Genomic DNA, 11,279 nt, shown 5'->3' with positions numbered 1-11,279 from the left:
CTACATACAACTTAAACAGTGAATAAAATAAGAAAAACAGGTTATAAACAGAAGGAAGCCGGGAATTTAAAGTTTGGGAAATGATGGGATTAACACTGAAAGGGTTAAAAATTTCTGTATTACAGATGTTGGTTAAAATAAAAAAATAAAAATATGAGGTGTTCAATAATAACTACTCATAATTTACATTTTTGGAAAATTAAAAGAACAAACTAAGGATAAAATCAATACACAGTAAAGGGCTTAACATAACAAGTATGGCATATTTCAAGCTTCTAAATCCTTGTCAAAATGCTAATAATAAAGATACAAAAATTGAATGCTTTTTAACGAGTAAAAAATTACTAACCTTTCCTTGTTGTAGCATTTTTTTTCAAAGGGAAATACAATTTACTATATTTTTGAATTAAACAATATATGAAAAAGAGCAAGATGGAAGTTAAAGTAAAATGGAACAGCTTTAGTTATTTCTAGCATCAATAAAATACATTTCACTAAATATCCAACTGATCCTAATCATTGCTATTTTTATATTAATTATGTGCATTTGCAAATAATAAGAAGCTCCCTGTAATAACAATTCCATCTGCCATATTGACTTCTTGTTATAAGGGACTTTTGCTTTGTGTTAATAGAAATATATATAAGATGAAAATACAGCGAAAAGAAGGAAATAAATAAAAAAAGGAAAACATTTTAAAAGAAAAATAATTAGAAGATTATATTTTAAGTTTAGAAATAAAACAATGAAAAGATATAATCTTGTCATTAGCTCAAACAATTATATCCACAAAAATAGTGATTTTTAATGTTCTATTAATTAAACTAAAGGAAAATATGTCAATACAATAGAATTAGGAGCACAAAAAAAGAAGAAAGAAAGAAACTTATTCGAAAATAAAACAATATCAAGCAAAAATGATTAAAGAATATTTTTATAACAAAGATGCTAGAGTACAAAATATGAAATTAAATCATGGAGAATGGTTAATGGGATATATTTTAATGGTGTGTTCTTACTAAAGTAGAGAACCACATTTGATTTATCTGTTACCATGAATTGGTTAAAAAACTGGATTTGCACAAGGTAATAATACATTGTACTAGATAATTCAAATTGTATAATAAATAAAAGGTTAAATTTCTAATACATCATTTTAATTTGATGGTTTTTAGAGAAATTATTTATATTTATTGAAAAATATTAAATGACTATAGGAGAAGGTTGTTGGTTAGTTATGAAATTTTTTAAGCCAAATGAAATTGGATTTGCACATGGAAAAAAATATCAATCTAAACAACAAATAGATTTTTATGTACATATATTCATTAATTCATTTTAACACATAATTAACTTAATGATTTTGTACAGAATTTATTTATATTAGTTGGATATCAATTGTTTTCAATTAAATTTAGGAGAAGTAAGTCTTTTTTTTGGATAAATAAATATTACTGAAAATTCTTTTAATTCTATTTATTTAAATAAAAATAGCAACTAAATAATGTTTTTTGAAACATTAGAATTCAATCTAATTTTTTATAATAAACTTATAATTCCTTTTATTATCTGTCAACAATGCAGATATTTTCTTTGTTTTTACTATTTAAAACCAAAAATTTAAAATTAATATTACTGCCATGATTATGAAGCAATATTAATTCCTAGAGGTAAGCATTACTAAACAAAGCTAATTAAGTTTGAAAATTCTATCAAAATTATTTTCGAAAATTCAAAGTTCATTAAATAATCAATATATCTAAAAACATATTTGATATTTAGAGTAAAAATTTTCCATAATAGTTTAAAAGTAAGTTAGACAGAAAAGTGCTAACTTACTTTAATAATGAAAAAAATAATCACTTTTAATCTAATTCAAAGTGATTAAAAATTAGATCCTTGTCGTATTCCATCTATGTAATCCAAAAAATGTTTTACATAGTAAAAATAATTATTACAAAGACATATATTAATTAGAATTTCCCAATAATCAAAATCACAATTAAAGATATTTTAAAACTACAGTAATAACTCAAAAGACATCTTTTAGTTTTGAAAGTGGAATACTATTAAAAGATGTTGAAAATTAAAGGTTGTAATAGATTTAATTTTGGTTTAATTAATAAAATCTAATATAGGTTGATTATTGGAGATAATTCATGAAAAATATTCTTTAATAATATTGTCAATAATTTTATTTAAATATTTTGAGTGCCCAGTATAGTTAAGTATTAGACCTACCAGTGATTTCTTTAAATTAGATATAAATTTTGGACCGATAATTATGTATGGAAATCAGGGGGAGTCAAGCTCTTTCATACAAAAGATGATACAGCCCCTTCTAAAATTACATTCAATATTTGTGTCATTTCATTTACAATTAAAAAAAAGACTTTCCTTGTCTGAATTTATCTCCAATTCAAGCGATATTTCTAATTCAAGTGAGCTTTACTTAAATTGCTAAGCTTGAAATTTTTACTTTTTATTAGTTTCTTATTTAAAAGTTCGTATTAAATTTTTTTACACATGACTGCATAAGTCATGTGCATTAGTTTTGTCTATGAGTGTTATTAGAAAATTCTTTTGAAGTTGCTTAATAACAAGATCAGTTTTAGAAAAATTAGTTGAATTGTTTCAGTTGTGCACAATTCCCTTATTATTTAAAATTTATTCCCTATTATAAAATTTTTAAAGCAATGAAAAACTGCCAATTTTCTATTCTTTAAAAAATTCAGAATCCAAAATAATTTCCTTCTTCCTAAATTTTTGCTAATATCATTACAATTAAAAAAAATTCCATGAAGAGTTTTATTATATTTATAGCTTTTAATTATGTTAAAATACAGTTCATGCTTCAATAATTTTTCTTGCCATAATTTATAAAAGGAAGCAAAATACTAGACCAGGGGAGTTTAAACAGTTTCTTAATTTGAACAAGGAAAACTACCAGGATTAACTTACAGTCCATATCATTAAAATATCTTTTATACAAACTTTGAAGGAATTTTGTTAATGGTAATGCAACAATGGATTATCAAGGTAAATATTCAGCCTCAACGTTTCTTCTATACTGATAGCATATTCTTACAATTAACAAAAAAGAAAAATAATAATAAAAAGGGCTCATTTTTTAAAATTAACCGAGCTTACCTCTTCAACTGTTAAAAGAGATGTATCCAATAACTTTGTTTGAAAAGGAATCAAGGTAAGTGGCTCAAATGTCAAAAAACCACAGTCCTGAAAGTTGTACTAGAAAAAAAAAAAAGTAAAATAAGGTTGGAGTAATACAGTATAATTTTTACTAGATTTAGAAAACTGTATGTACCTTAGTATCAGCTTTTTTCACAAGAATTAAATTTTCAATTTTAATGCCGAATCGTCCACTTTCATAATAACCTGGTTCTAAAATAATACAAATATTCAAAACAGAAAGCATTTATGAGCATTTTAACTTGCAATGATAGTAAATAAGTTGGATCTGAAAACTTTTTATTTAAAATAGTCTCAGAAAAGAATTTTTTTTCATTAAAAAATTGTGAGAGAAGTTTCTATCATCTTTTAATCTATGGCAAAGAACTGACATAAATAAGATAGATTGTACTTTCGTTAAAAAAAAAAAAAAAAAAAAAAAAAAAAAAAAAAAAAAAAAAAGCCCCACAGTATGTAATAACACTATATATAGGGGTTAATCAGAAAACTAAATCTTTAAGTTTATTTCTTTTTTTAAATTTATACTCAAACACTTGAAAAAACATTTAAATTGAATAATACTGTTAAGGGGTAAAAGAAAACATAAATTTTTGCACTAAAAAATTTTGGGATTTTCTATGAATTTCATACATTAAGAGCATTTCTTTGAAACTAAAATCATCTATATTATTTCTAAAACTATGTAGTTATATTCTTCAATACAAAACATGTCAGAATTTTTTCCAAAATATCTTTAAGAGAAAAAAAAAGACATTCTCATGTTTTACAAAATCTTCTTGTTATTTGTGTTAATAGACTTTCAGAAAAAAACCTATGCTCTAACAATTATAGTGATTTTGAAAGATCTAAATATCTAATATGATGATCTAACTATAATAATTATGATTATCTAAATTTCTAATAAACATTGTACGGATTCAAAATTAAATTAATTTTTCATAGTTAAAAATATAAATGCAATGTGTTTTCACTTTGTTTTAAATATATAAAAACAATATCTATGTTTTCATTGTTAATGTACTTATACTTTTGAAGAGAAAAATTTAAAAAAAATATATATATAATTGTATAATCAGTAATTTCAACAAAAAGTATTTTTCTGTAACTTGTATTTTGCTAGTATATTTCAAATTATTAAACAATCACATTAATTAAAGCTATAAGCAGGAATGGAACATCAGCGCAACAATTTTGAAGCAGATTAGGGCAAATAATTTTTGTATTGAGTAGTACATTACATTTTTGAACATATAAATTTACCTTTTACCATACTTAACATAGCTGGGAAAAAAATGCAATACAAAATAAAAAGAATGTATTATAAATACAAGTAGGAATTATTTAAATAAATCCCAAAGCTCTAATTCCTCACTTCCACTTGTTAAGTATCATTCTAACTCTGGAATTTTTTAATAAGATATTATTACGATATGCATACTCTGAATTTTGACAGCCAAGATTGTCACAAGAATATTATTGTATCTGTACGTTAACAAGACAAACAAAAGCTAAAGTTTCTATAGTAAACGATTTTGATTTATTTGAAAAGCATATTGAACTGATAGACAAATATAACATACTCCCACAAACAGAGTGACAAATGAGCAACGAAAAGTAAGAATATAAAATAATCTACTGCAACAGAAGCTTAAATAATCTTGTTTAACAGATAAGGGATGATGTCATGATCCATGTAAATGACAAACAGCAAATGAAAAGAAACTGGGCGAACCCCGCAAACCATGACGTTACTGACGTGAGTTCAATGCATGAGATTGTCCTCTTAAATAAGATGAACAAAGATCCAAACTATATACTTTTTATATTCATTTTACACTCAATGAAAATAGAAAAACCCTTTTAGCATTTATTTATCTAACATGCAGCCCCCCTTTAGGCTCTCAACTCTTACAAAAAAAAAAAAAAAAAACATATACAGTTATCAAAACTTTAATAAACTAAAAAAAATATTAAAGAAATATTTAATTTCTTTAAACTAACACTTGAGAATTCCCCCTTTGCTAGCCCTTTTCTAATGTAAGGTATGTTCACTATCTTCAGACCACCCAAACAGTGTAGAAAGTGTGTGAAATGGGAGTGTTGTCACTGTTGACGACTTAACTGTACTACTTGAGGGAAAGAAAAATACTTCGTTATGTCAGTCCCAGGGTTTCATTGAAGTATTTGTGACTCCAAGACATCCTTAATAATACATTTACTTGAACTGTGGATTATTTGACAAATATCCTCTAAACAATACAGTGTTCCTTATGTTTTGAATGAGTCATTAAAACAATTGCTACCTTCTTTTAATCCTATTTAAGCAAAGATTAAGTAAGATCTCTCAAATAGTAACTGTTATATTAAGGAATCTATCTCAATTCACTTCAGCTGTAAGAAAGTTTTAAAATACAGAACCTTTTCTAAGGTGGGTAAATATATGTGATGTTATTCTTTTTATATTTTGTATTCACCAGTGAGTGATCAGTAGCTGAGAAAAAGTAACTTGTGCATATTTAATTTCAGTTACTTTTTATCAGAGATGAAAAAAATGCTGCCATTTTATCCCCTATTGATACTTAATCTAACCTTCAGTTATCCAGGTATATGAGATACTTGGTACTCTACTTTAAAACTTTGAATTGAGCAAATTTCTTGATGGAAGAGAATTTTCAATTGCACAATTTCCTCCCCCAAAAGTCTTCCGCTTTTTTAGCATACCAAAAAAAGGTTCAAAGGCACTGTATGCGGTTCAAGTACTTTCAATCTCTACCATCAAGTGAGTATGAGAGCCTGATTGGTGAAAAAAAAATTTCTTGCAAAATACTCACCAATCAGGTTCTCAATTTTTTTAACAATGGTAGGAAGTGCGTGAATGAACCACATGCAATGAGAATGGTGCTTAAGTAATTAAAAACAGTTACCATTTGATAATATCATTCCTTCTTGCAAACCAGGATCATCTGGATTAGTTTTCCAATCAATTTCAGTTGGTCCTAGGTACAGAAAAATGACTATCAATTTTGGTATTCAAAATGACAATTATGTGCAAAATATCAATCATTATACTATCATATGAAGCAAAGTGGTAATTTTTAGGGATTTAAAATACGATATAAAATGTAATAGCACAAATATCGGAACAAGAAACATACATGTTAGAGGAAAAAGTTCAAATCTCTTATGCATAATTATTAGTAAAAATGCAAAGTATATAAGAGCATTGATAATTTTATATGCTAAACTAATTACAACTGAATAGCATTACAGATGTTAGGAAAAAGTTAACTTTTAATTCAGCTATTTACTGCAATTTTAAGTTGTAACACATTCTTAAAACAATGTTGTCATACTAAAAGCTTGTAGACAAAAGAAATCTGTTTCAAACACACAATTACAAATGAGAAATAGTTAAAATTAATTCAAAATAATTCTATATATGAATATAATTCAAAATAATATACAATATATGAATAAACATAATTTCTCTTTAAATGAACTAAATGGATTTCAAAAACTTTCTTCCTAAAATTGTATAATATAGAACAATTGCTAGTGCAACTCATCTTTTTCAAACAAATTAAAAGTTTCATATATTAAACAGCAAAAAATCACTAAAATAAATCTTACAAATATAATAATAAATATAATTTAGTTAACATTGCATAAAGCTGTACTATATGGAACAATAGCCATTGCAACATCTCTCTTAATAATAATTTAAAATATTGTAATTATAAGTTAAGTGATTTAACAGCTAAAAATAATTCAAATAAAATTTAAAAAATAAAAAAAAATGGTTGTGTCTTTAAATCAGATGGATTTGCATAATTTTCTTTGAAAAATTAAGAGGGAAGCAATAAATATAAATGAATAAATCATCACCAAAATATTAAATACATAATAACCAAAAATATTGAAGTATAGTTTTCAGCTTTTAGTAAGCCTCGATGCCAATCACATTTGATAGCTGAGACTTTTTATAGATCTGAAAACCAAATCCCCGCAAAAAAAATAACTTTTTTTAAGCCAGAAGGTACAAGAAAAAGAGATCGTCCACTGACTAGGTGGCTGGAAGCAGTTGAGAAGGACCTAAAGATAATAGGAATAACTAACTGGAAGGCCATGGCACAGAATAGATCAAGATGGCAAAAACTTATTGGGAAGGCCTTGGCCTGTCATAGGCTGTAGTGCCCAAGAAGAAGTAAGCCTCAAGACCAGAATTGTTTGAGTCGATTTACTCCATAATTCAAATTCCTGAACCCATTGTAAAAATTAGACAAATCTAATATAATAGCAAAATTTGCAAATGTCAGTAATCTGAACCAAGGCACTACAACTAACAAAACTACTGTGTTCAAACAAGATTATAAGTTTGAAAGATCGAGGTTGAAGGAAGAATATCATGAATCCGAAATCATGTAGAAAGGCAAAAGTGATCCAGAAAGGATGGTTTATGGAAAAGCTCTATTTTGGAGAGACCCGAAAGGAAATTTATTCTCCTCATTGATTGTCAACTGCAATTCATACAGTTAAAAGTACGTTCCTCTGCCCATGGCCATTGAATTTAATTTCAAAAGCATCATTAAAACACATCAATTCATTCATCACTCAAAAGCATAAACTATATACTGCAAAGGAATAAGTTTTGCAATAGATTCAGTAATGTTATAAGTCATTTTATATATATATATATATATATATATATATATATATATATATATATATATATATATATATAAAAGTGTGTGTGTTGAAGAAAACCTTTAGGAGAGACCATCAAATCCGGGCAAATCTCTGCACCAAATGTGGAAAAGGTCAAATAAGGAAACACAAAAAAATATCAAAACAAAAAATAATAACAAAACAAATAAGTAAATTAAAATATATTCAGAATATTTTAGCAAGGCTCTTATTTACAGAGCTCTTTCTGATGATCGCTGAAAAAGGTCTACAATATCATGTTGCAATCAGAGTGCACTAAGGACGATGCTCTTAATCATTCATTTTTTAAGTTGAAATTTAGAAAAAAAGTTATTTTAGAAAAAACTAAGCATCTCAAGAAAACAAACCTCTTCACATATTTTCAAGTTAACTAATCTTTATGATATAAATTTAAATGCAAACTTTAATAAAAAAAAATAATTGTGTAATTATTTAAAATAGTTTTGTCATTTATAAGTGGTAAATTTGTTTTTACACATTATTATATCAGTAGGGATCATTTTTATAGCTGCTAAATTTTATTTATATATTTTTGATTCAGTTGTCATGAGGGCAACACAAGTGACATTTCCACAGCAAGAAAATTACTGTAACAAAAATTAAAATTGTTTGCAATAAATCGCATACTTTCGATAACATTTTGGTCAATGGAGGTATCGCCTAAGAATGACCAACCTCCAGTAATGACCATTTTACTATAGAACAGAGAAAGGTCACTACCAAGAGGTTGCACTATACTTATTTTGATACTGATTATGTTAACCAACTTGATTTTTATATTTTACAACAAATAACACATTTCAAAAGACTATTATAAAATATTAAACAAACCTTCATGAACTGTGAGGTATGCTCCGACACCATGTCCAGTTTTGTGCATATAATTTAGTCCTACTTCCCATAATGATTTTCTAGCTAATGTATCAAGCATTTGACCTTTAAAAAATAGATATTCAATAAAGGTAAAATGTTCATTTCACTAAAATTTTTTATATAATATTTATATTCTAACTATAATGAGCATAAACTATACCTTTGATATGTTTAGGAAAAACTGCAGAAGATATAGCAATGTGTCCTTTTAATACCCTAGTGAAGCATTCCTGTAAGTTCAATTATGTTAAATTCGAAATATAAAAACAAATACATGAAAAAAGGGCTACAACAGGGAATAAAATTATATTAGCATATAAGTTAAAATACGAAAAATTATTAAATATTTCCTTTATTGTTATTATTTAAAGCAATATCAAAAATTCTATCCTCACTAACTATACTATCTACAGTAAAAAATCCATATAAATAATATAATGATAATATTTCATTAGGTTTTGATTGACTATTTAGTTCAAAATGTCCATATTTTTAGTTCATTCAGAAGTTTGAATGCTCAAAAAACTTACAGTCGAACCTTGATCCTCTTGTTTTATTGGTCTATTCACAAATGCTATTCTTAAGTTTAAAATAACTGTTTAGATCATTTTTTAAAACAAGTGAATTTTCTTGTTTTTCATTCTGAAATTCTGCCAGCAAAAAAACACCAAAATTTGGTGGTTGCTTGGAAAAGAAATATAGTATGTCTTGGTTCTAATGATGAGAGAGAAAATGAGAATTTGTTACAGGTTGGTTAAAACGCTGCAAACAGCACATTTTATGTTTATGCACCAATTGATGAAAATGTTGAAGCTTGTGGTGTTGTTGGTTCAAAAAATGGTTGTAAAAGTTGATTTTTTATGTTAAATTGCATTTATTGTTTTGATGAGTATTCTATGAGAAATAACTGATTGATATTTTTTTAAAATCATGTTTTGTTTTTATCTTTTTTTAAGTCGATAAAGACACCAGTCCCGCAATTTTTTACTCAAGTTATGAGGCATCGTGTTCCAGGACAATACAGGTAATTTATATTTTACTTTTTTTTTAAAAAATCAAATGTACAAAGGCTTATAAAGGCATTCCTTATTATTTATAGAGAATTAACTTTCAAAAGCTAGAAGTTTTTTATTTAAACCTCTTACAAATGTGTAAAATCAAAAACACTGTTGTTTTTTTTACAAGATGGAAATTAATGCTGTTGTTGGAAGAATAGCACCCTTGAATGATACAAGAAAAATGACATTTAAAATTAATAAAAAAAAAAGATATGGCATCCTAGTTGTTCGCTATAACAAACTCCCCGACTTTTTCATGTTTATTATAAAAAATACAGAATTCCCTCAATTTCAGGTCAATTTCCCTATACTTTCAAGTTATCATGGTAGTATAACATCCTGATAAAACAAAATTAACTGCTTCCCTTACCAATTTTTTTGAAGAAAAAAAATGTAAAAAAAAACAACCAATTTTTTTATTTCATTGATAAATATGAGGAACTAAAACGAAATCTAATACACAAGTTTTAAGTTGAAATTATTTTTTATGAATAAAAATCATTTAATTTACCATCAGTTTACTATCCAGTATACTTATTAATCAAAGGAAAAAGAAATAAAGTTACTTGCATATTAGTCTTTGTATGATGGTTTTTAAAACAAGGGACAACAAAAAGTGAAGTACCAGTGAAGTGATACGTCATTATTTTACGCTTTTTTCTATGTAAATTCAGCAACCATTGATTATAAAATAGCACAAAACACGTGTGCAGTCCCACAATCGAACAGCAAAACTCGCAAACAAAACTTGGCAAATTTCCAATGACAGCAGATTATAGTTATTTTTTGCTTTTGGCTGAGTAAAAACGTGATAAAACAAAACATACTGACAAATTCCACTCGCCTGAGTTATCTCGGGTTAATATATTTTTGCAATATATACATACCCAGGGTAACTCGGGATAATCAGGAAAGCGGTTAAGGGCAAAATATTTTTTTTAAGAATCTCTTTCATCTTTATCATTACATTTTGCATTATGTTCCTAAATTTCCGAGATGTTTCAACTAAAAAAAAATCAGAAAGATTTCAAAAGAATTTTTAAAATGATTTCATCAAAAATATCAAGAAAAAGGCAACTTGCACATTCATGTGTTAGTGATAGTTTAATATCTTAAGTCCTAGGGTCGTTTTATTTTTGAAGAACTTTATTTTGTTCAACAAAATTAAAATTTCCTTATGTATCAGGGTTCCCACTCTTTTCAACTAAGCAAAAATTAAGCACTTTTAAGGACTTTTTTTGAAAAAATTAAGGACTTTTTAAAAAAAATTAAGGACCTTAAAAATAGTATGATTGTTTATCATCGAATAAATATATACCACCAGTGACAGAGCTAATTATTTAACTTTCTTAAAAAAAATCAATAATAAAAAACAATTTTACTGATAAAATTGTTTTAATAATTGTTTCAGG

The 11,279-nt window shown here is 26.2% G+C and overlaps 1 protein-coding gene across 2 annotated transcripts in view; it reads right to left on the bottom strand.

Annotated features, from left to right (window-relative positions):
- The window catches only part of LOC107454822 (xaa-Pro aminopeptidase 1), a 145,529-nt gene that overhangs the window by 18,649 nt on the left and 115,601 nt on the right, over nucleotides 1-11,279 (bottom strand). For both annotated transcript variants that reach the window (XM_087154615.1, XM_016072127.4), the window contains 5 exons: nucleotides 8,970-9,039; nucleotides 8,768-8,872; nucleotides 6,136-6,207; nucleotides 3,327-3,403; nucleotides 3,152-3,250 (listed from right to left, as the gene is read on the bottom strand). In XM_087154615.1, the coding sequence (XP_087010741.1) occupies nucleotides 3,152-3,250; nucleotides 3,327-3,403; nucleotides 6,136-6,207; nucleotides 8,768-8,872; nucleotides 8,970-9,039 (423 nt within the window). The remainder of the gene's footprint in view (nucleotides 1-3,151; nucleotides 3,251-3,326; nucleotides 3,404-6,135; nucleotides 6,208-8,767; nucleotides 8,873-8,969; nucleotides 9,040-11,279) is intronic.

The sequence above is a fragment of the Parasteatoda tepidariorum genome, chromosome 11, assembly GCF_982258835.1.
Source record: "Parasteatoda tepidariorum strain Cologne lab strain chromosome 11, Ptep-v5.0, whole genome shotgun sequence".
Classification (NCBI taxonomy): Eukaryota; Metazoa; Arthropoda; class Arachnida; order Araneae; family Theridiidae; genus Parasteatoda; species Parasteatoda tepidariorum.
Note: the sequence above shows the minus strand (reverse complement) of the source record. Positions and strands in the feature narration are given on the sequence as shown.